General features: G+C 40.3%; 1 protein-coding gene across 3 annotated transcripts in view; it reads left to right on the top strand.

The window, feature by feature from the left end:
* The first annotated feature begins 240 nt into the window (after positions 1–240).
* The window catches only part of ISOC1 (isochorismatase domain containing 1), a 68,791-nt gene continuing 43,599 nt past the window's right edge, over positions 241–25,432 (top strand). The window contains exons 1-5 of one of the 3 annotated variants that reach the window (XM_057404380.1): positions 241–628; positions 9,558–9,677; positions 9,850–10,053; positions 10,419–10,535; positions 14,690–15,005. In XM_057404380.1, the coding sequence (XP_057260363.1) occupies positions 326–628; positions 9,558–9,677; positions 9,850–10,053; positions 10,419–10,535; positions 14,690–14,866 (921 nt within the window). In that variant the 5' untranslated portion in view covers positions 241–325 and the 3' untranslated portion in view covers positions 14,867–15,005. Of the gene's footprint in view, positions 629–9,557; positions 9,678–9,849; positions 10,054–10,418; positions 10,536–14,689; positions 15,006–15,081; positions 16,535–25,432 lie in introns of those variants that run through there. The other 2 variants (XM_057404381.1, XM_057404382.1) reach the window with 2 other exon arrangements.

Genomic DNA, 25,432 nt, shown 5'->3' with positions numbered 1-25,432 from the left:
ACCCGGGCTGGCCCCGCCGGGTGACAGGGCTCTGCCCCTCCCGCCGCCCGCCTGGCAGGCGGCACCCGCCCTCCGCGGAAGAGCGGCGGCGGCGGTAAGAGAGAGTGCCCGCCCGAGTGGGGCGCCCCGGAGGCGAGCCCAGCCCCGCGAGGTGGCGGGGCCGCTCCAGGCCCCATGGCGAGGAGAAGGAGGAGCACGAGCAGCTGCAGCCGGGATTGGGGGCCGCCGGCACCGCCCGCCCGGCCGGGAGGAGGAGGCGGTGGGAGGAGGAGTGGCGGAGCGGGCCGCAGCGAGTTGGCAGAGCTGAGCGCGGCTGCCCCTGAAGATGGCGGCGGCGGCGGAGCCAGTCGGTGCTTCGGCTGGTGGGGGCTGCTCGCCGGCGGGCGGCGGTTCAGTGCCCGTCCTCTTCTGCTTCTCCGTCTTCGCGCGGCCCTCCAGCGTGCCGCACGGCGCCGGCTACGAGCTGCTAATCCAGAAGTTCCTCAGCCTCTACGGGGACCAAATAGATATGCACCGCAAGTTCGTGGTGCAGCTGTTCGCCGAGGAGTGGAGCCAGTACATAGACCTGCCCAAGGGCTTCCTGGTCAACGAGCGCTGCAAGGTGCGCCTGGTGCCGCTGCAGATACAGGTGAGACCGGCCGCCACAGGTGTGCGGGGTGGCCCCGTCCTGCCGCGGGCTGCGGCTGCCCGGTCGCCACCCCGTCCTCTGGGGAGCGAGCGCGGCGGCGGCGACCGGAGAAGCCCACCCGAAGCGAGCTGGAGCCGCGGGCACAGCCCCACAAGCCGCGCTCGCTTATTTGTGCGCGGAAACTTTAGTTTTACTACGGAGCTGAGGCAGGTGCACTCCGCGCAGCACGCATGTGGTAGCCGGGCTTTGCCTTCAGCGAGTGAGAACTTACCCGGCCCGCATGAATGGGAAAGTAGCCTAGTGGCAGAAGTAACCAATACTCCTTTAAAACAGGCGCCTGGTGCTGCTGGTTTCAGCCGGAGGTAATGCTGCCTAGGTGGAAGCTGGGAGGATGCCGGTGAAGAGGGCTCTGGTAGGGCTCGGTCTTATGGCTCGTAGTGGCCAGGATTTCTCTATCGTTTCTTGCCCCCAAAAGCTCTTTATGTTTTACAGGTCCATAACTTGATTGTTTTGCGGCCATAAGCCAGGAAACCAGACTGCCAGGCAGATACAGTATGCGTGTTTCATGCTAAGATATCTTCATGCACACTGAAGATTTGTGCCAGTTGTGCTGTAGGAGTTGCACTGGAAGAAAAAAAAATAAATCCTTTTTTCCTTCCTCCAGCATCAAGGAAGTCAACTTAAAAAATAATTAAAAAATCCACGTACTTATTGTTTTAATTTAGAACATTCTTCTCAATTTATAATTAAGAAGTTTTAATTTGTTGAGCCAGTATTACTAAGTTGAAAAAGTGATGTCGTAAAAACTGAAACATTGCTGGCATTCTCTTTATGTTTTCAAAAACGGTTTAATTCATGCTGTTTGTAGATCTTGATCAGTTGTAGTGTCTTGAACCTGTAAACTTGCAAGGTGACCTGTTTGCTTAAGCTGTACATCAAGGATGCCTTTGGAGTTTTTTGTCCTTTCCTTAGTCCTGTGTATGGAAAGAGTGGCTAAGAACACCAAACTCATTTAGTAACTTGTCATTTGCTATTAATGTCATCATTCTTCATTCATAATACTCAGTTTGAAACCTTTCTGCTTTCTGTCTTGGAAGCAGAATGGATGGGGGCCCGGCCAGAGACACTGGAAAGGGCAGTCCCTCCAGCCTGCAGTGAGAATTGGTGTGGGTTCATACCTTGCTTAATTCCAGCAAGGATTTTAAAAACAGAGTGTGTATAACAATGGTGCAGGTTAGAATTTTGTTTGTGTGTGCTGATCAGTGCTCTGTAAAGACTCTTGCAGATGGTTTCTGCACTAAAATTGTAAATGCAGCCTGAGCATTCGTAGCAGGACGTGGATCTGTGTGTAAAAGGTCAGTGTTGAGACATAGGAGGATTTGTCATTCCCAGAGTGCAGATGCACTATGCAGCTTAGACTGACTACAGGGATTCAGAATGAACCGGTACTGAATTGCCTAATAGATTATCTCCTTTTGCCAATATGGTTAACATTCTAAACAATAGCAACTGTTGATACGAGAAGGTTGGTACTTGTATATTATTTTAGTTGCTTCCTTGATGTGCTTCAGCAGCTGAGAATGAGCTGGAGACATCACAATGCTGTCAGTGAGCTTGCCTTAAGCCACCGGCAGGTGCTCAGAGATCACTTGTTTGGGGAACATTTGGTCTGATACAGTCATAGCTGCGCTTTTTAAGACCTTCAGGATTTGCTGATGGGAAGGTTGTACTCTCTGTGCGTTGATTCGTGCACTTGCCACTCTCATGTGCTTTCTCTCTCCCCCCCTCCCCCTCTCTGATGTTTTATCTACAGTTAACACAGGTTTGTCATCTGCATGTATCATAGTGGGTTGAAACACGCTTTTTAACATGTCTTTCTAAAGGGACAGCCTTTGCTTGCTGATAAATTAGACACTCATATTTAGAAAGATGTATTTAGTTTAAAATTAAGATTCACAGATAGTAGAATCCATATCCCTAGACAGTAATTTCAGTATTTTTATGTGCGTGCTTTATAAAATACAAGTATGCGTTTAGCTAGAGATGGCATTTTAACTCCTAGGGCAGTAGTGCCCTGAGCTCTGGAATGATATCCTCCTGTTTTGATTCCTGTGCAGACCTGTTACGGAAGGATGCTTTTATTGCAGTAGCTAAAGAAATGTCAGCATTAAATGGTATTTGATGGGGCTGTTTCAATTTCCTGTCCCTGCCGTTGAGGGGGGCAGTAATCTCACAGGAAATCCCCGTATACTGCCCTTGGAAAGCTAAACCACTCCATGCAGCTCAATTCAAGGCTCGATCTGTACAGGGTATTTTCTCTCCAGTCATATTTGTGCCTTTGTAATGTGCTGGTACATGTACATTTGTTTGGTTTAACTGTCATGGTGCAAAACAGCTGAAGTTTCAATGGCCATCCAGTGTTAGGCAGGGTGGTGCGATGCAGTAAACACTGACGTTCAGCTTGGCTGCTGCCCTTGAAGCTCTTCAACCACAGTCTTGCAGTGCGGAGGACTTCTCCTTTGGCCTCTCCCAGCTGGTGAGGAGGGCATCTGCTTGCAACCTGAGTACTAGCAAAAAGGGGCCATCTGCTTTTCCGGGATGGAAATTTTAACACAGTAATACAGTCAGGGCAGGGGAATGCAGGACCACTGTAACCTCTTCTGACTATAAATGCAAGTAAATTGTGCTACTAAAACTATTATGTTTTGCCATTAACTGTTGTAGCTTTCTTTGGAGGAGAGAAACAGTAAGGAAAAACACTTCAGAGGTGTCAAAAGTCAGGACAGCTATGCTCTTTTCAGGCATGTAATAGAGGAGGTCAGGCAGCATTTAAATATATGCCCAAGAGAGCGTTTTTCACAGTTGCTTTCATAACTTCAAGGTGACTTAGGCAGTATTTGTGCTCTGCATTTGCAAACTTGTAACCTTAAGACACTAGAGCTAAAAGGGTGAAGATAATATAATTGGAAAAAGCACTTGTAGTTCAGGGTGTTTTTTTAAAAGACATGTTGATGTTTCAGGCATATGTTTCTTGCAGAAAGCTGCTTGCAGAGCGACACTAAACTGTTGCTGAAAGAGAAGGCAAATAAAATAGAAGTACTTGTATACAGGTTTACACTCTTTTTACACCTATCTAATATCGCTATATTCAGGTGTTTTGGAAATAGAAATAACATTAAAGCAGGACCCTAAGTCCATTTTCTGAAGACCAGGAAAAGCAGAAGCATGAATTGCAGGGTATGAGTTAGGTCAGGGGAGGTGTTTGCTTTTTTTTTTTTCCTTCTCCTCAAAGGTAGAATGTTCAGAGAGGTTTCTTCACATCCAGACTCCTGGTTTGTGTATCTTTCCTCTATAGGTAGCATTCTGATAATTTTGGATTTTGATGAAGAATTTTGCACTCTCTTAATTATGTTAACATGTGCTTATCTAACTAAATCTGTCCTTTTAAAATGATGAATTGCATACAAAAGACTGTACTTCGGCTTAGCACAAAATAAATGTTTGTGCTCCTAAGTTGAAACACTTGTAACCTGTTTTTCCTTTCTGATACATTAAACTGAATTTCTTCAGATCTTTTTCCCTTTGAAAGATAAGAAGCAAAGTCGAACTGAATTTTACAGATTTCCTTTTCGAAATAAAGAAGCAGCAGCAATGGTAGTCAGTTGCTTTTTGTTGTTGCCATCCTTAAAGTACCAAGGCTGCAAGGTCCTCCTCTGCCTTTTTTTGGGCTTAACCTTGGCAAGAAATTTATGATGTGACTAGTGATGTCACCTAGGATCCTTTCTCTCCTTCCATTTACTTGCTCATTACAAATACTGGGAAAAAAAAAAAATGCATTTTGTATGTCAAATGCTTCCTGAAGTTTGCACAGGGAAATTGCTGATAAAGAGCCAGTATATGTGAATATTTTTGTAAAGCTGATTCTATAATTACAGTACTTCATCACAGTCACATTTGTATGATTAAGAATAATCAGCAGAGATGCAATAAATGTGAAGAAACACCTGTTCTTTCCCACCTAGGACTTTTGTAGAGTAGGATTTAAAGCTGTATGTAACTTTTGACAGCATATCTTTAAAATCCTGGTGCAGACAAGGTCCTAGAGATTACTTCTCTAGCTGGGTGGAAGAGCTGCATCAGGTTACATGTCTGTCTGACATACCTGTTCTGGTTGTGCTGTGGCTAACTTCTGGCTGGAGGAGAGAAACTGCTGGTGACTGAGGGGGGTGAAGCTAAACAAATGGAAAAACTTGCTGTGTGTGTGAACTTCCAGTGATTTGGTGTTGGTGTTTTTTGGTGGTTTTTTTTGTGTTTTTTTTTGTGTTTTTTTTTGTTTGGTTGTTTGTTTTTTTTCCTATTAGATTTTGTGTGTTTGTCTTTTAAATTGCTTAGTGGTATCATGGCTGAATAGATGTTATATGTAGGGTGGATTTGCTTTTATTTAGCAAATATGTAGTTGACCCACAGGTAGCTGCAGTGGCTCACCAGCATTGCCCACCCTGCCTCTCAGGGTGAAGGTAAGTGGGTGCTGGTGTGCCAGTCTGGGCTTTGCTGTCTGGGTGTAGTTTTGCCCCCACCCCAGCTCACTGGTACAGTGTAGTGCTGGAGCCGTGCAGGCATGTGTGGTTTTCACTGTCAGGGGATATATGAGGTGGAGGTCCCCTATATTCCTGGCACAGTGAGGCTGTGAAAGAGGTGGCTTTGAGAGCAAGTGAGCGGTAGGATTTATGTGGTACATTGAAGAACCAGTGAACAGAAACTTTCCTTTTTACACAGCAGATACTTCTGTGAATTTATTTATGGCCTGCATTACCTACTGTTTATGAAACTTCATTTCAAACTGCTTTTTGCTGCAGTCTCATCCTTTACACATCTGCTTTTCTAAGTAACACCAGCAAGTGTTGATTTATTATTTTTTTTTTTTTAGTTTTGACGTCTGTTTCTTCTGATTTCTTTGTATTCTGCCACAAGTTGCATGGCATGGTTTGATTCAGACTGCAAGTTAATCAGAAATAAATATGAAATTCAACATAGATATTACTGGTGTTAGATTTTGTAAGAACTTTTTTTTTTATAGTTGACTCAACTTCATTTTAGAGTGCTGGCTGTATTAAACTTGAAGGCATAAATTAAATCATATGAAACCAACTTGACAATAGAGGAAAGCAGATATAAGCCTTTTGTTCCAGCTCCCTGTGATGTTTGACATAAACACATGGGATTATAGATTCAGTGGAAGTCTGTATTGAGGATGCTCCCTGGTTAGAAAGGCAGTTGTTTTATCTCTGTGCTTCACTGTCAAATGTGAATAATACTGAATTTGGCTCTAAGATCTGTTCCAAATCCACTGTCTGTTAATATTCCGCCACCTATTTCATTGCCCAAACTTAGGGCAAATACTGTTTTTGCAGAAGGTGCTGAACTGGAAGGAGCTTCAAGCATCTGGGAGACCAGAATTCAGGATTTTCGTGACAATTTGGAGAAAAACCTGAAGTAAGATGCTGTTCAAAATGGAAGCAACAAAGGTAGAAGCACTTCTTGTGCGAAGGTAGACATAATCAACTCTACAAACAAAAGATGAGGGAGAGTTCACGGGATGGTTTTGAGGATCAAAGTATCATCAATTATGAAAAGAGCAAATAGCATACTGGAAAGTACAAATTGAACAGGGCCCGCAGGGGCTGGGAGCTGACCTGATGTTGAGAAATGTTACGGGCAGAGAAATACTGCAGAGAAATACACCCAATACCCAAGTATGGGGTGCCTTGCTCTAGCCTGCTATTTGAAAAGCACAACTGGGAGGACAATGAAAATGACTTGTAGGAGGGAAGATTGAAAATATTGATTTGTTTTAAAATAAGGAAGGGGAAGGACTAAGGGGAGACTGGATCTTGAGTCTTGAGATATGGTAATAAGTGTTTGTGCATGGTTATGCACATGAAAGAGGATAGTGATGCTTTGCATTTCAAATCCAGCATGGACAGAACTGGAAATAATGCTCCTAAGTGGCAACAAAATGGTGTGTGTGTATATATGTGTGTGTGTATATATATATACGTCTGTACTGTGTGGGTGAGAAAACACTGCAGGGTAAAGGTAGCAGAGCTGTAGGGTGGATTATATAAGAGCTCTGTGTGTTGTGTATTGTGTATGGGTGAGATCAGGTAGGTATCTGTGAAGAATATTAGTGTTTGGGTGATCCTTCTGTAGAGGCAGACTGCAGCTTCTTGAAGGCTTCCTGGTCTATATTCCTACTTGTTCCTTTGCTAAGGATGGTAGCGCCATCCAGTGCCTTGACCCAAGTAGATGTGCACTAAGGCAGTAAACTAATTCTACATAGATTACTTTTTAGTGGTGGTCTACAGTAGTTCAAAATGATCTTTAAGAAAAAAAAAAGTGATGAAATGATTTCTAAAAGGAAGTAATGGTCTTTACTTGTCATATAAAGGCTGAGACAAGATGACACGTTTTCTGAGTAGGAGGCATGCTTACAAATATCATCTATTCCAATTACTCTGTTTTTGCTTCTGAGCCATAGAAAAGTTAAATGTCATGATTGACTGATGGTACTAAATGCTAGAGTTAGAATGGGTCACTGTGAATGCTCACTGTGATGTTGAATTGTATGTCAATACTTCCCACCAACTGGCTTTCGCATTATTCAAACACATAGATGGATGATATTCAAGAAAAGGCAGTTATTCAGTATTTTGCTTTCAAGCATTCTTGATCCTAGACCTTATTTACTACATGGCATAGAATCACAGAAATGTTGTTTGGGAGAGCTATCTCGAGACTGCCTTCACTGACTCCTATGCAAAGCCAGTTCTTCATCAAATCAGTTGTCATTTTGCTGAATGCTGAAAACATCTGAGGATGGAGATCCTGCCACTTGTGGTAGCCTGTTTCAGTGCAGCTGTAGCTTTGTATTGACAAAGATTTCCCCTGATGGCCGTTGTCATGCTCTTCTGTTTTCCTGTGGCACCAGTGGGTCCAGTGTTAGACAACCTGCTTTACAGTCCTTACTGCATTTGCCTTTGTAATTGCTTGTACTAACAGCATTGTGTTTTTGCCCACTGCGGTTATGAGCGTTTTTTGTTTGAGTAGTAGTAGTGTATTAAATGCGAGAGGTGTGGGAATTTACAATTTATACTGTGCAAGTAACTTTCACAACAGTTTGAACAGGCCATTAATACAGTTTTTTAGCCTTGGAAACTGAGATCAAAATTGTTTTACTTGGCACACATGTGGTGAAGCAATGAAAGACTTGGGACTAATGTTTAAGGATTCCACATTCCCTTGTGGTGAGTTGACCTTGGCTAACCACCAGGTGTCCACTAAGCTGCTTTATCTCTCCCCCAACAGGAGAGGGGTAGAAAATATGACAATAAGCTTGTGAGTCAAGACAGGGACAGGGAGATCACTTACCAGTTACTGTTATAGGCAAAACAGACTCAACTGGGGTTAATTAATTAATTAACCAAACAATAATAGAGTAGGAAAATAGGAAATAAGAACAAATATAAAAACACCTTCCACCTACCCCTCCCTTCTTCCCAGGCTCAGCTCCACTTCTGGCTTTTCTACCTTGTTCCTGCAAGCAGCACACAGGGATGGGGAATGGGGTTGCAGTCAGTTCTTAACACTGTCTCTGCCATTCATGCTCACACTTCTCTCCCGCTCCAGTGTGGCATCTGCCATGAGATAGTCCTTCACAAACTTCTGTGTAGATCCCTTCGACAGGGTGCAGTACTTCAGACTTCTTCAGCATGGGTCCTATCCATGGATGCAGTCCTTCAGGAGCAGGCTGCTCCAGTGTGGGTCCTTTCCATGGATGCAGTCCTTCAGGAACAGACTGCTCCAGCCAGGGTCCCTTCCATGGATGCAGTCCTTCAAGAACAGCCTGCTCCAGCGTGGATCCCCACAGGATCACAAGTCGTGCCGGAAGATCTGCCTGAGCTACTCTCCATTGGGGCCACAGGTCTGCAGCCTCCTGCAGGCACATCCCCATGCCCTGTGGTGGATGTGGAGGATCTGTGTGGAGTCCTCCAAGAGGCAAGGGCAATCTCTGCTCTGATGCCTGGAGCACTTCCTTCTGCTCCTTCCTCATTGACAATGGTGTCTGTAGAGTTGTTTCATATATTCTCACTTCTGTTTCCTTGCTGCTGCTGCGCAGTGTTGAGTACTCTTCCCCTTTCTTAAGTATATTACCATGGAGGTGCCACCAGCATTGCTTATGGGCTTGGCCTTGGCCAGTGGCAAGTCCTTCTTGAACCTGGCTGGTATTGGCTTTGTCCAGCATGTGGCAGTTTCTAGCATCTTCTCACAATATCCACCCCTGCACTCCTTCCTTACTACCAAAACCTTGCCATGTAAACCAAATACATCCTTGCTCTTCCAAAATACACTATTGTACAGTTTTTGTAATTTTTAGTTGAAAACATAATAGCGTTGGTCTGAAGAAAATGGAGTGTTTATAGTTAATGGCTACTTCCCAGAAGCAGTTTATTCAATTTATCAATTTGCTAAGAAGCTTCTGAATGGATATAAGTTCTCTTGAGTTCCATTACAACTAAATGATAGTATGTGGTTGCTTTCTTTCCTTGTAGCCTCCAGCTGAAGCCTTATCCTTTGCTTCCATTCAGAGTTCACAAGTTTCCATGTACGTTTACATTAACTTGTGTCTCCCACCTAATTAAATCTTGATTCCCTATGGATGTCTGTACCATACTGCTCAGTATCAGCTGTTCATTTGAATTTGGAAACATACAAAAACTATGATATGCTGGAAAAACCTTTCTCCTATTTTGACTTAAAGTAACATAAATCTGTTACCTGGCAGAGGTCTTGCAGACTTTTCTTATTCTGTTGCTTTTCTGAAAGGGTCTTCACTGTCATGGAAAGCATTATCTTTATTTTTGTTTTTCAGATGACAACTTTGGGCAACTTGACACCCTCAAGCACTGTGTTTTTCTGCTGTGATATGCAAGAGCGATTCCGGCCTGCCATCAAGTACTTTGGTGATATCATCAGCGTGGGCCAACGACTGGTATGGTGTTTGCTTTATTTCTTGTAGTGACTTTTGATTACACATACAAATTCATTATATTATACACAGCCAGTTTACTAGTTATTCAGCTTTAGATAATAACAGTGCTTTTGCTATGATCGTTCTTTAATAATTTATTTTCTTACATACTTTCCTTCCTGTCCCCTTGCAGCTCCAGGGTGCACGGCTCTTAGGAATTCCAGTTATTGTAACTGAACAGTATCCCAAAGGTCTTGGCAGCACTGTGCAAGAAATTGATTTAACAGGAGCTAAACTTGTACTTCCTAAAACAAAATTTTCAATGGTGTTACCAGAAGTTGAAGCAGCTTTAGCAGAGATCCCTGGAGTTCGCAGCGTTGTCCTGTTTGGAGTAGAAGTATGTGCCTTGTCATTCTTGTACTGTTTCATGGTAATGTGTGTTGGCCCACAGTAGCATTTAGCATTGCTTTCTGTTATTAAAAAAAAAAAAAAGAAGTCAATTTATATTGCTTTGAGCTCAGATGTCCTATACAGATTATTACTGTTATACAGGTTTGATATTATCTCATAATAAACTTTGAAATGTGATACTTCACAGGCTCTTGTCTCAAGCTTCTTTGGCATTTAAACCCCAGATTGAGTTCTTCAATAATGTCAGGGGTAGAAAGATAAATGTTTGAACTCTAATTTTGGCATTGTGTTGCATATGTTTTATAATGATTTTTTTGTGTGTTTTTTTTGCATTTGATTTCTCCTCTGTAGACTCATGTCTGCATCCAGCAAACAGCACTGGAATTAGTCGGCAGAGGTCTGGAAGTTCATATTGTAGCTGATGCCACCTCATCAAGAAGTATGATGGACAGAATGTTTGCTCTTGAGGTAAGTTTCTCAATAAAGGCTTCACCTTGTGTCTGTATGTTAATTTACCTCTTTATTGGAAGCTAAACTAACAAGGAATTTTTAAGGCCAGTAAGCAGTGGCCAAATGTATACTGGGAAAGAAGTGCATGCTCTGATTCTCAGAGTAGATTCCAGGAAGTAGAAGTATTACTGCCTTATTTTTCATCCCAAAATTACGGTTAAATATGTGGAACCCAGTTTGGAACACTTGGATTTCCAATATGATTGTTTTGTGCAATCTAGGTTACTCTGTATAGCCATTATCATTTTAGGATATTTTCTCATAGAGTGTTAACTGTACAGCAGAGTAGGAGTGTTGCAGAGCTTTTGGTTTTGTTATTGCAAATGATATTCTGCTCTTGAAATTCCTTGAAATGCTATGGAACATAGTAAGTGATTCTGTTCAGAGCTCCTTGTTGTATGTCTGTCCCTTCCTTTGCTCTTCCTCATCAGTGCAAATTAAAGCTTAATCTCAAGACTCTGATTATGGTACAGACTTTCCCCCCTCCTTCTAAGAGCTCATCTAAATGTTGAGAAAGTGGAGATAAATGTAACAAGAAGATTTAAAAGTACATACAACTATGTGGTAGCAAATTCATGCAAATGATTTTTTGATTGTGTACTTTAACTTGCCTACAGGCATCACTGTTGGAAATCAGAACCTGATATATATATTAAGTATTGCAGTTTTTGCCTTGGGCCACAACAATTATTTGGAAATTGAAACTAATGCGTACAGCATTAGATGCTTTTTTTTCCATAGATAATGGAGGAGACTTTTCATTCCTTGTGTTTCTCATGAGTAAGAGAATTAAAGGCTAAAGGGAAATCACCAGCATGTAGCATTTGATGAAACCCATGACTGGTTAAACAGAAGCTTAATGTTCCATCACATAAAGCATAGTGACACACACAGAGTGCAGGAATGACTGAAATCATGGACGTCTCAAGTCAGTGTGTTGCAGGAGCAGCAGTAGACAAAAAATATAAAAAAATGAAATCTGTTTGCCTTATTGTACATTTATTTGTACATTTGATTATCTTACTGTGTCTGTAAGTGTAGAAGTTGGTTCAGTGTAATAGAGGTTAAAGCAATGACTAGCCAGCTTGGTTTTTCTTTCTAGTCAGAAAGGTATGAATCATATTAAAAGTGTGGCTGATTGCAAAAGCTGTAATCCAGGCAAATTGGTCAATTTTAAGCAACATTTTAGTATGTCTTTCCAATTAATTTTTTTTTTTTCATCAAACACGAAGAAAATGTTTTACTGTGGTTCCTTAATAGTCAGTATTAAAATACAAGTTGTGGAACACTTGCTGGTTTGTTGTTGATGACCCAGCCAGTTTTATGGCAGTATCTTCTCCTTCTACTCCGTGGCTGTATGTGCCAACATTGTCTCCCTTTTGTGCAGTAGACCCTTTCTTAAAAATGCTACGGGGGGGCTCTGGGCTAGAGTGGGCAAGAGGTGAGCATGCTTGTGAGCAGGAGATCAGGAGAAAGGGACACATGTATTAGGCATGTCAGTAATCCTGATGGTCCGTAGCAGTAGGCTTCTTGAGGAAGTTGGTAAAATACCAGAGCATTGGGTAATCCTGCTTAGTCTCACCATACAGCTGACAGGTCTAATCATGTTCTTCTAATTGGTCTGACATTGTCTCTTGTTCAGCCTTGCTCCATACCTGGTAAGCTGAGGTGAGGTTTGGATCCAAGGTCCCTGGATCTTTCTCCCTACCTCTCTGGGGAAAGGGTGTGATACTTAACCCAGTGAAAGTGCCCTTCTCTATTCACAGTGACCTTTCAAGAGTGATAAAGAGCGACCTTGCAGTGATAACGAACATCTTCCTCAGCAGCCTCAAATAAATCGTACCTAGTTCCACCTGCCCCTTTAGTTCTCCGCATTTCTCCTCACATAGAATGTGTTTAGATGATGCTGGTGCTGAACATAGAACAGATGTACTAGGAAGTGCAGTTTCAATTGATAGCCAAACTTTCATGTCTGCCTGGGTGACCCTGAAGAATTACTGTCTCTGCTTCTGTTGAGTGCTTAAAAATGACAGCTGGCAAAAATTTGCAATTAAAAAAAAAAAAGAAAAAACAAACTCCATAAACCAGAAACCCCCCAAAATTTCCATTGAAATAATTCAACCCAACTGGCCAGGGTTGTGGCTGTTCTTAATCTCTGCCTGTCCTGGGTTCAGCAGTAGCAGTCATGTTTCTCCTTCATGGTACCTGGTGCAGTGCTGTGTTTTGACTTCCAGCCTGGGAACACTGCTGGTGATACCAATGTTTTCGGTTGTTGCTAAGTGATGTTTACCCTGACCAAGGACTTTGTGAGGCTCATGCTCTGCCAGGGAGGAGGGGAGGCTGTTAGGAAGCAGAGACGGGGCGCCTGACCCAGGCTAGCCAAAGAGGTATTCCATACCACAGCACGTCATGCCCGGGGTGGGGGGGAACTGGGAGTTAGCTGCAAGGACACGGGCTTCCGGGTGGGACTCGTTTCTTGGCCGGTGGTATCGTATTCTCTTCCTTTGTTATTTTCCCTTATCATTGTTGTCGTTGGTGGTAGCAGTGGTGATTTGTGTTGTACATTGGTTGCTGGGCTGTTCTTGTCTCAACCCGTGGGAGTTGTACTCTGGTAGCGGGGAAGGGGAGAGCCCCAGTTGGGGGGGGGGGGGCTCGATTGTTGTCAGCCCGGCACCACTCACTGGGAGTGAGTGAACAAGCTGTCTGGCTAGGGTTTAAACCACGACACTGCCCTACCTGATAAAGATGCCTTGTATCACTGTCTTGGATAGCGCCAGTTTAGTCTGTTCCTGCTGAGTCTTTTCTGTTTTGCATCTCTCCTATTTGTTCCTGCAGCGTGGATGCAGTACACACACTGCTTTTATTCACATTAAAGACTGAAGAAGAAAACCTTTCCTTGGAGGTCATCCATTATATTTAGAATGTGCATCTCTTCATTCCTACTAATCTCAAAACTATATAACTATATAAATTATACCTAGTCCTAGAAGTAGAGTATAAGCTAATGCCAGCCTATTTGACATGTTATGGTACGTTTTGTTTCTAAGGAGAAAATATTCTCTTTTTTTCAGTCAACATTTCTCAGAAGGCAAGGTTCTTTAAAAGTCTTTGTTTGTTTTTTTTTCTCTCATCCATACTAGTTAAAATCAAAAACTTGTGTTCCTGGAAGAGTACATTTCAAACATTGACATAATACTTCATAGTGATTTTCCTGTTTTTCTTTTCGGCTGTGTATGTGTTTTAAACAAATGCGTCATTGTACAGAGTAGAAGACCTGGGAAAGCTGTCTGCTTTGTCTCAACAAAATATTGCAAGGCTTACTGCCGTTATTGCAAACAAGAAGCCATTGATGGGTAAATCTAGCCTAGTTACTTTACATTATATAGACTGTAGTTACATACACATTACTGGTTCCCTAAAATTAAGAACTTCCCCCATCAATTGTTTTGTAATTGGTCAGCTAAACAGTGATCTGTGTCTGCCCTAGAAAGAGCTTCTGTTTTCCTCAGTAATTAAAATTGAAACCTGTCTGAAGGCATATGTATCTATTTTCTGCCTCTTGCCCTCCTTTGGCTATTAAGGACCCCATTAGATTCAGTGAAGCATGCAGCTGAATAGAGGATGATGGAGGGAAAGCTGGCTTCATGAAGAGTTTTACTGCCAGTGAATCTGTACAAATGTTGGGAAGCTGATAGGGCCCAGGGGGTGGTCAGCCTTTACTTAAAGATAACTTTGCTACGTAGGCAACAACCACAGTCTTAAAAGTCCAAAACCTTTGCCGTTAGTCTTGTGGCTTAGGCTACACGAAGGGTTGTTCTGTTTAGTTGCACACTTAAAAGACCCAGCAGACCTCTTTCAGTTTTGCCTTCTACACAGTGATGCTTTTTATTGTGTAGCCCAAGAACTAACTCAGGATTTACTGAGGCTGTAATGAGATGTTCAATAAAATGAGCTGCTGTTGTGCTAGTATGATTTATAAGGTCTGTAGAAGAGCTTTTTATTCTGTCCCATGAGGTGATTAGTACTACCAACGCTGTGTAGTTCAAGGATGGAGGTACTAGTACATAACAAGCCCTGAAAGAAAAACTGTTACTCTTGCTTAATGCCTTTAGATTGGACCTTGCTATTTTCTTTTTTCTGAAGCCTTTCAGATATGTATGAGGGTGAAGAAGGCTATCCTCTTTACTATGCAAAGGGAAAGGCTTGTTCATGTAACAGAGGTGGGCTTTCTGCATATTGAGTCAGGCATGGGGAAAGAATCCAATCCAAGTAGGAAGCCTTATTTGTAATCCAGAGCAGGCTTTTTCCTCATTGAAGTCTAAAACCACTCACTTTCCATCCTAGCTTTATAAATGACACTGCTTAGTTATGCAGGAATGGAATTGGCAATGTTTTGTTAATAAGAAATGTTTTTAAAAATACCATCTGTCGTCTTTACAAAATGTATGCTTACTCACATTGCAAGTATCTCCTGCTACTCTTTTTCTCCTCTTTTCTCTTTCAGCGTCTTGCTCGCACTGGAATTATAGTTACTACTAGTGAAGCTATATTGCTGCAGCTGGTAGCTGATAAAGAACATCCAAAATTCAAAGAAATCCAAAATCTCATTAAGGCGAGTGCCCCTGAGTCAGGGCTCCTTTCCAAAGTTTAAAGAGGTTGTGGAGGAAGCAGATCTCGTTGTCATCTGTCAGAAGGAAGGAAAGCTGTGAGCACACATGTACACCGTCTTCACCCAAAGTTTGGTAAAAGTGTAAAATTAATGTACTCGTGTTTGCAGTAGCAAAATTGTCTGGTTATATGTCTGGCTACCGGTATGTTCTGTTTAGTTACTGCTGTCAGAGGCTTTGGTTACCATAGGACCCTTTCATTGTCAAATTTCTTTATTTATTTGAAAAAACAAAAATTAATAGAGGTGCCTGCTGGTCTAAACTCTACACTGATTGTAACAGTTCCAAAAAGTGCATATTTCTGTGACACCTCTTGATTGTGCATTCTGTAAAAGCATTCTGTGATACTCTGTTTCACTTTTGTATTAATAGAAGATAATTGCATAGTGGATAAATGTGATGTGATACATTTTACTGTTCTCTGTAAGTGAAGTATTTTAGTAGGGCAAAACTTAAAACCAAGTAAGAAAAATGGGCTACATGTAAGCTTTTGTTCTCTAGGATAAAGTTTAAGTGCTTTGCTTTATAGACAAGACACATAGATCAAGCAGCAGCCGATGTTTGATTGCTATATGGGAACTGAAGCCTGCATCATGACTTTCAACTATTCTGAAATGTCTGCTCAGCCCTGTACTTCAGGTAACTGTATACAAACAGAAAACTGTCGTTTAATGAGTTCTTCATAAACAACTGGTGTAAAGTCCTTCAGAGGTAGCAGAAGATTACCAAAGTGTAAAATAAATAGCAGTGCTGGGGATGTTAAAGAAGAAAAAACTTTTCAGCTTTGAGCTGAATCTACTACTGTATTTGAAGTTGGGGGTTACCCCATTTTACTTAGATTGATTTATTCAATTTGGCCAAACAAGCTCTGAAAAAAACCTTAGCTTCTCTAGGTTGTTGAACTTTTTTTGTGGTCTGCAGTTGTGTGGAGTTTGAACGGAATCTGGCCTAAAAGCATTCTTCAGAAAAATAACATCTTTAACTTAGCGGCATGTATTTTTTACTATCTAGAGCCAATAATTTTAACATGTGATAGATCAGAAAAGCACTTTCTTCATGTTGCAGTGATTTAAGCAATGTTGTATAAAGTTTACTTTGTGACCAAGACTTTTTTTTTTTTTTTTTAAGAGTACTGGAAGGTGTCATACTGAACAGTGGTGTCTTTGGTGAAAACCAATTACAGTACACATATTGTTTTAAATTACTTATTTTCCCCACAAGATGGCTCTAAAAGAATTGTTTCAGAGAGATAATCTTTATATGTTCAAAACTAATAAAGTGTTAACATTTGCTGTCTCTCCTATGCTTTTGATATTTATTGAAGAGCAAATCCTGAAAGCTGTGCTTGCCATGGACCTTATTTTGTTTTGTACAGATGTGGGATTTCTATAGATGTCATGGGAATTTTGTGTAAAGATCAAGGGTGGATAATGTCTAATAATTCTTCTGCATCTGATGACAGGTTTTATTGGTTTTGGGTTTTTTTACATGTTTATTTTTGGAAAAATACCAATTTCTTCATTTTTTGGTTACAAAAAATTACCATTTTTTGTGCAAACATAAGTTGGAGGGCAGATGTCATGAGTTGCTTTGCACACAGTCCTTTCCTAACAGGTTTTTACCACAAGGGGACTCATTTGGTAGCAAGAGGGAATCGGAGAAGAATCTGTAAAATACATTGAAGGTACTTTCTCTTTTTTTTTTTTTTTATTTTCAGTCATCTTTTGTGTCAAACTAGATTTTTGTTCAGGTCCTTAATTCATGTGTTTCTCCATAAGCTTAAAAAATAAGAATGCAGAAATACCCAGTGTTACAGTATAAAACTGAACTTAGATGTGAATTTAGGGGCAGAATGATCTTTTCTGGTTCATTAAGTGGGTGCACTAACCAGCATCACATCTCATTCAGATGCGATCCTAAGAATGTTTACTGAAAAAAGAAAATTAAAAGTGTGATACTTTTCTTGTGTAATGTAAGTTTATTCACAAGAGAGCATTTCCTTTGCTTCCTCATGCTCTGTCCCATCTTTATTTTCTGTTCTCTGACAAGTGGGTGTTCCCATGCAGCAAAACAGCAGAAGTAAGCTGTGTGAGAATAGTTCTGCAGGGTGTTCTGTTATCTAGTATAAGTAGTTTTGCCCTGCAAGCATAAACTAATAAAATAATACAGGAGAATTGCTTACAGGTATGCTCAGGTGATTGTGAAGAAGTCTAATTCATCACTAAATTCCAAGCTGTCCTTTATTTGAAGTCTTCACCACAGGCTATGGCTAAGCATCACATTTGCCACCTGCTGTGGGTGGCTTCAGTGTAATTTCTTTTTCCTCGGGGAAGCAGAAGGACTGGTTTATTTTCTGCTTCTGTGCAAAATGGCTGATGCATGTTAGCCTTGCTGGAGTAGCTGGTGCGTACAGTCTATACATAATAATAGGCATGTGTATGATCGTTTTTTCTCTACTAAGCCTTTAAAAAGATGAGGGTTTTTTTTTTAAATTATTGGGACAGTTTAGGTTTTGAATTTAAAATATGATCCTGTCTATTCACAGAACCATGGTCCTTTTGTTATTTTTCCACCTGTATGATTTTTAAATTTTTTTTTTTAATCAACCGGAACAAGTAAGGTTTCCAGTACCCTTTGCAAAACCTGAAAATGGAGAATGAATGAAAAATCAGCTGTTGCTAGTCAATGTTTTCTATTATGGTCATCACAAATGGCTGGAGAAATAATGCCATGGGACTGCTCCACCATCATTTCTGTGCTTGCCTGACAGCAGCTCTCAGGTAAATGTGCACTTACTCAATAAACAGCATGATTTATTCATGTTTCCTATTAGACATGAGAATGGTGCCCTCTCTCTCCCATGCCTACACCCCTCCATTTATTACATTACCTAAACAATTACATTAATCTTTCAAGAGAGAAGAATTAAGATAAATCTGTTTTTGATGTGAGCACTCTTATTTTTTCTTTTAGAAGCCTCATAGATTATTTTTTTCCCCATGGTTTTTGTTGAGCTAAAACTGTGCTACTGCTCGACATTTGTTCTTTTATGGTAAGAGATGAATGTTCAATATGATGTTGTATTGAAAACTTTGTTTCAATTAAACATGAAGTAATAGCTGGAGTATGTAGCTCTGAAGAAAGGCAAATGAAGGAGGATAAAGGTTTTTACTTTAAGTGTTGATGACAACTAGTACTGTTACATAGTTCACTTGTTACTCTTCGGTGTATTTTCTACCATAGTATAAGTGCTGTGGCAGTGACATAAGATGTCAGTGATTTGTAGGATCTGGTTGTTCTGGGCTTTTTTTGTTTGTTTTTTGGTTTTTGGTGGTGGTTTTATGGGGGGGGTGGTGATATTTTGGGGGGGGGGGTTGGTTGGTTTTTTTTTTTAACTCGGGCTAAATTAGAGCTAAACTATACTATGTGGGTGGCCTTCATATAGGTTTAGAGCATCTGCTCTGCATATGGACTGTGGCAGGAAATCTCTGGGGGAAAAAAGTGTTCTGTTTTGATGGTCCAGTGCTGGTTTCTTCTCAGTAGTCTCTGAAAGGAATACTTTCATGAAGCTGTTGACAGACCTTTCTGTAATCTTAGGAAGTGCTTCTGATACAGCAGGGGTTACAATTGATAGTATACTGCTGCTTCCCTTAGGACAGAACTGTGTGCATACGTAGAGATAAGGTGAAGTCTCGGGTCTGGTCTTTTGTTACTCATTTGAATTGCATGACTTAGTTTCTCACATGTGATAAAGGAATATTTGCAGAGGACTGCTGTGAATAGAATGAATTTCTGAAGTATTAGCATGCTTAGGTCAGCTTAGTAGACTTACTATAACCACCAGGGCTGGCAGCTCTCCTGCCACTGACAGCATTAGCTTTCCTTTAATGAAACCCTTTTATCTGCTCAAGAGAGGAGATTTAGCAAACAAATGAAGAGAGCAGTTAATAGAGGATAGATGATGAAGTGCCAAGGCAAAATGGGAAAGGAAACTTATTTTCTAATTATTACTGTGTTGGGTTTTTTTTATGCAGATGTTAAGAAGCTGGAACACTTACTAACATGGAGTCACATACCTTAAGTTTGTGAAAACTGAGTAGGTCACAGCAGCCTTTTTCCTTGTCTTTCAGTGCATTTTATTCCCTTCCTGGACTCTTACTACCTTGTTTTCATTACCTTATGACTTCCCTAAAAGCAGCCTCTGCAAAGGTTTTTAGATCTGAGTATCACAAAAATTGCCAACTGGAAGGGTAAATATTCAGATACCAAAATAAAAAAGAAGGGGAAGGTGTTGGAGCAAAGACTGAATTATCACTATATACTTGATACTGGCATCCTGAGGCACAGGTATGAACTGCACTATCATGTCAATATGGAAATGGCAGGAATATGTGCAATTGAGACTTGGGCAAAGTAAAAGCTTTCTGAAAACAAAGATAGCTCATCATAACTGGAATGATTTTACCTGTCTAGAATATGGATTTTTTACAGCTAAAAGATCTTTTGGGCATCTTTTTTGTGTGTATATCTGTGTATAGTGTCTTTGTTTAGTTTTGATATATTTGCACAGAATCACTGAAAATCTTGTAGCATTTGTCATGTTGAGTAAACTTGCTGGGTCTTCCTAGTCAGAATCCTTTTCTCAAAGGAGTCAAATAATTACCATGTTGTCTGCTAGCAACTTTAAGTCTATTTCAAGACCTTACAGAAAAATGACAACCTAAAATTGGAAACAATGACATGCAGCAGAGTATTGTCACTGAAGCGTGGTAAATACAGATTTATGCTCCTGGTGCCTACTGACTCAAGGTGCATCACTTGTGAATCCCATGCTCTAAATACTATAACATACCCATACAGTTCTACTAATATTTAGTTGACACATTTGGGCTGGTATTACTAGAATGAATTTAGTTTCACTAGAATTACTAGAATCATGAGCAACAACACATCAGAGGAGATCTTTTACTAATTATCTAGTAAGACCATGATAACCAGGTACATGAGACTATTACATTGCTTTATAAAGCTTCCTTATGCAAAAGAACCCATGGTAAAGATTATCACATTTCTGCAATGTCTAGTGGAAGGATTAGTATATTAAAAATTCCAAGGTAGGAAAATAGTTAAATGGGTAAAATCTCACCCCCATACTATATAGAAGTTTTACTGTTTAGTTCAGGCTGTCAGTCTCTCATTTGAAGTGAGCAGTTTACTGAGCTCTGGTGTAACAGCATATGGAGCTGGAGACTAGAACAGGTTTCTGTGGTCTGCTGGGACTAATGCAGCCAACTCCGATGGTACTCCTAATTCCTCCCTGATACGGCTTCTCTGGCAAGTCCTGTCCAGCACACTCATTAACTGTGAATAACAATGAGGTGGGTTCGGAATAGCCTTACACAAATCAGTATTACATGGAATAAGTTTCAAGATTTCATACAATTAACAGGAAACCTCTGTCCTGCCATGTTGAGGAGCTGGCTGATGGCAGACAATGTCTGCTATTACTAAACTAAGTAATATATTCTTCAGATACAAGCTGAGAATGAAAAGTGTACCTCTAAAGTTAAGGATTTCCTTCCCCTGTTCTCTCCTTCCCCTCCCCTTTGACAATTCCCTTTCCTGTCCCAAAGTAAGAAGAGTTTTGTGTCAAGCACACGAGGAGAGAAAGGAGAATCTGATTTAATCTGCATCATGATCATTTTCAAGCCATGAATCCATTACATTGTTGTTAATATTGAGTAGCATATATTGTAAACCTGCTCCTTTGCAATGAGCGACTCGATGGCTCCCATGGCTGGCTGTGATAGGAAGAGACAAGAGTTACTAGTGCCAGGACTATTCAAAGGTTCAGAGCAGGCTTCGGCAGCTCCAGGAGGCAGACATTTGCGATGCACAGCATCAGTCACTAGGGAAACATTGCAAGAAGCCTGCGAGAGCAAAATAGCAGATTTCTACCTAGGAAGCAGAAGTTGTTGAATGCTTAGATACGTATCTCTCTACTAGGGTGACACTAAAGGGAACAGAGGCTAAAGTCAACTAAGGAACCGCTTCTTCCCTCCTCAGTGATAAAAGTCTCCTCCCACAATTATGTGGAGGTCAAGCAAAAGACTGAAAAGCTAAAGCTGAGCAGTTCTATTGTTTCAGACAGTTTTTTTGTTTTTTTTTTAATGAGTACCCAGGAGGATACTCAATCTGCAGGAGAGGTTGAGACCAGCAATGCATGCATTTGAAGTCCCATGCTAGAGAAATACTGAGCATTTGCCAAGCTCCAGTCTGTAAAATGAGATAGGGTTAGACAATTATCCTGAAAAGCCATGATTTGCAAGCATTTTCTATTAAATGCTGTCTTTAATCATGTATCTGTGAAACACGGTTTCACCTATATTGTCATCATTTCTTTCAGAATGGCATATATTAGTATAATTTTTATTTTCTGAATATTAAAAAATATGTTCCTATTATCATTGGTATAAAATAATTGTGTAACATATTGCAGGTTTACACTGTGGATTTTTATGGTGAGAACAGCCAGTGTCACCTTATAAAAAATATTTTCATATTAGAAAACCTCTATTTCATACTTTGCCTGTGGTAACAAGAGTTGCAGTAGCTGTGTTCCCTATTATTCATTAACTAAAATCCACGTGTTTTCAGTGGAAAGCTAACAGAAGCTGAAGTGCTGTACTGAAGAATTTTTCTGTGTTCTAAGCCACAAAAAGCGATGACAGAAAAATATTTCTTGTAATGCATTGCAGTAGAAGCAGCTTATGGTGTGTAACAAAACACAGCACTCTGCACGAATATGCAATATAGCAATAAAGGTATGGTAACTTAAAGGTGGTATAAATTAGCCTTCTAAGGTGACTGTTTTTTTTCTCCAAGCTAGATTAGCTCAAGTAGATAATCTATATTTCCATTGCTCATCATAAGTAATTTTCATTATTCAGGAAGTAATTTCTATGTCATTTATATCGTATACTCCAACTAGAATTATGTTGTATATTTCAACATTGCCAGTCTTGAATAGGAACTTTAAATTTCCTCAATGTGTGCCATCAGTATGCTTTCATACTGGCATCCTGACAAGAGTCACAAAAATCAGCTGTGATTTGAGACGGGCAGATTGCCACCCCCTGGATGCCCGGGTCTGGTGCAATCACAGCTCTCCTGATGGCATGGCAAGAGGCAGGCAGTCCTGCGACAGAGCTACACAGCTGAACCAGGAAGCTATTAGGCCTCTGTAATCCAGTTGCTGGTCTGTGTCTATGACAGATGCCATGTAAGGTGGACAAAGCTGTGACATCTGAGCAGCATCTGAAGTGACACTGCTTGTGTCTTGCTGACTGAGATGGCAGGCCTCTCTGAATTACATAGCTGTAGAAAAAGATTTTTAGGGGCTGAATTTCTGCCTCTTGTATAAAAGTTCTTTTGTCTGTTCTCCCAAGTTAATGCACAGGAGCCACATTACATCTTGACATTACACATTTGAAAAAAATGTGTTTGGTTCCTAAATGGGATCTGCTGGAAAAGTGGAATTGAGGGGCAGCAGATTTTCTTAATATTGTACTACTTTAAGATGCTCCTTCAAAACTTCAGTGATATACAGAAGAGGAAATTGTCATTTCTGGTCACATGGAACAAGTACATGCAGTGTACATTGTTGTAGACATAACGTAAAAGGATATACTGGCATAGAAATGGTAACAATTTCAGGTATTACATATTCATTTATTTCACATTTTAAATCTTTCACAGAATTTTGCCATTGGATTTCAGAAGTCCAGTATACATCAAATCAGAGACAGTGCAGGATACAAAGCTAAATACCAGTGGTGTCTTACAGACATAGCAGGATAATGTGCTGCTTATATGCTTGACTAATTTATGCACAGAAAGAAACTGATGGGAAGTAAAGGTGACTTTACAGTGCCATTCACACAAAATAAAGCTTCTTAATGAAACCCCACTGTAATATTGTTGGGTTTTCCCCCATACCTACTTTCAGTGAGTGTATCCTCTTTTCTTTATATGTGTAGGGAACAACAAGAGATTACTCTTTCCTGGAATACAAACAAATAAGTTTCTGAGTGCAGGAAGACTAATTCTTCTCAGCTGGGTTTTTGCAGACATTCAAGTAAAGTATGGGACAGCATCCTATTGCTTTACCACACACCACAACCTATTTCTGAATACCAGTAGAATAACTGCAGGGAAAGATAATTAGGATAGTATTTTCAAGTGTAACTTGAGTCTCCAAATACATACTGGAATTTATTGAAAGTCTCCACTTTACAGATGAGGAATAGATTCATTTAGATGCTCTAAAAATACAAGTAGTTGTTAAAAAAAATGGGAATATTTCAAACTAGCCACTTTTGGACTGATCCTGTTTGGGTCACTGATTTTTTAAGTCTATTACCACCATGTGGACACAAATAAATGCTTTTGATAATCTTTGCCCTTTCAAAAGTATACATCTGTATTATTAAAGTAGAATTATTTTCATGTCATATTGTTCTGCCACTAAGAGGCAATTAAGGTGTCTCCCTGATGACTATCTACTGAATTTTTTCACTGACATTTCATTGAAACTGCTGGACATAGACAAGCTGATACTTAGTTTTTTTTAAGATTATATTCTGAAATCCAGATTATGATTCCAGTTTATTTGGGTTAATAATCTGATAAACTCATGAGTAATCCCATTGATTACAAAGAGATTAGCAGTTTCACTGGAAGCAACAGTTTTGCCATATGTTCCATAGGCCTAGCTAAAATACTCTTCATTACTGCTCGTCACAAATCCTCAAGATATTTCACTGTTTCCACAGTCTATAGTAAATTGCATATGGCTTTTTCTTTGCTTTTCTAGGGGGAGTAAATAATCCTTATGTACCTGAATAGTATGTGGTATAAATAGAAGCAAGCACATTCCCACCACCAGAATAATAATGCTTAATAATTATTATTAATTATAAAGCATTTTTTCTGAAAGTGATAGTTGCATTCTTTTCATTGTTACATGCAGCTTTGCAAAGAATTGATTATAATTTTAGTCTTTTTATGTCTTCTGTACAGAATGCTACCTATTGCTGCTGTGAAGACGGAAAGATCCCATCTGCCTTACCACACTGCATTTTATCCCATCCTTGAAAGAGGGTCAGTAGTATTTGAGGATCACTGAAAAGAGAGCCCAGGAAGTTGGTGGATTTACTGGCTTCCTATATGTAACGTATAGAAAGGGTCCAGTCTGGCTAGATTTAACTGTATTTAAATGGAGAACTTAATCAGTCACAACTGAGAGACAGCTTAGAAAGCTGTTCCTTACTGCTTCCCAGTTGGCAGCTGTTATTTTCTAACTGAGAAGCTGATGCCTGACTGTATGTTGTTTTGGATGCAGTAAAAATTAGGAGTTTAAGGCACAGGCCAAATATGCAGGATGAACATAATTTTAAAATGGTTGGCTTATTTAAACTAGTGGGATGAAAGGATGCATTTGCTCTCTATGTGAGCACCGGGAGATAAATTCTAGGGAGGAAAAAAGAAAACAACATCAGACCTTAAAGAGTTACAAAACAAAAATGCATCAGCCAGGGGTGGCTTCAGACTGGAAATTAAAGAGAATTGCAAATCACTACAGTAATGTGTTTCTGAAATATTTTTGCAGTGAAAATAGTGGCACAAACCCTGACTAGTTTCAGATGGAATCTCTGTGTGTAACCTTCAAGTCAAAAATTGTTAATAAACAGTAGCATAGAATATAGTTGGTTCGAATACTAGAGAGCTGGTTAAAATTTAAATGGTGAGCCAAACTCTGAATATTTACCACTTCACAGAGATGAGCACTTTGCATCTGCACAGACCAACTGAGCCTGGCAGGCCTCCCCACAGTTGCACTGAGATCACTGGTGGGCCAAGACCGCAGTCCTCAGCCAGTGGTGTTTCAGACAAAACTGCCAACAAGCTGTATTTTTATGAGAAAAAAAAATCAGTCTGGGAGCTGAATCCATCACCTAATAGGCTCAAGATTTATTCTTGAATAACTATTAAAGTTTCTTGGTTTTTTTCCTTTTTTTTTTTCTTTTTCCTTTATAGAGAGGTAAGTAATTAATCTATTTACCCAGAAAGAATTCTATTTATACTTAAATATATATCTATTTAGATGCAGGACAGTATATCCTGCTG

The sequence above is a fragment of the Pezoporus wallicus genome, unplaced genomic scaffold, assembly GCF_028554395.1.
Source record: "Pezoporus wallicus isolate ANWC-B61680 ecotype Strahan unplaced genomic scaffold, APGP_CSIRO_Pwel_v1 contig_7293, whole genome shotgun sequence".
NCBI classification, from domain to species: Eukaryota; Metazoa; Chordata; class Aves; order Psittaciformes; family Psittacidae; genus Pezoporus; species Pezoporus wallicus.
Note: the sequence above shows the minus strand (reverse complement) of the source record. Positions and strands in the feature narration are given on the sequence as shown.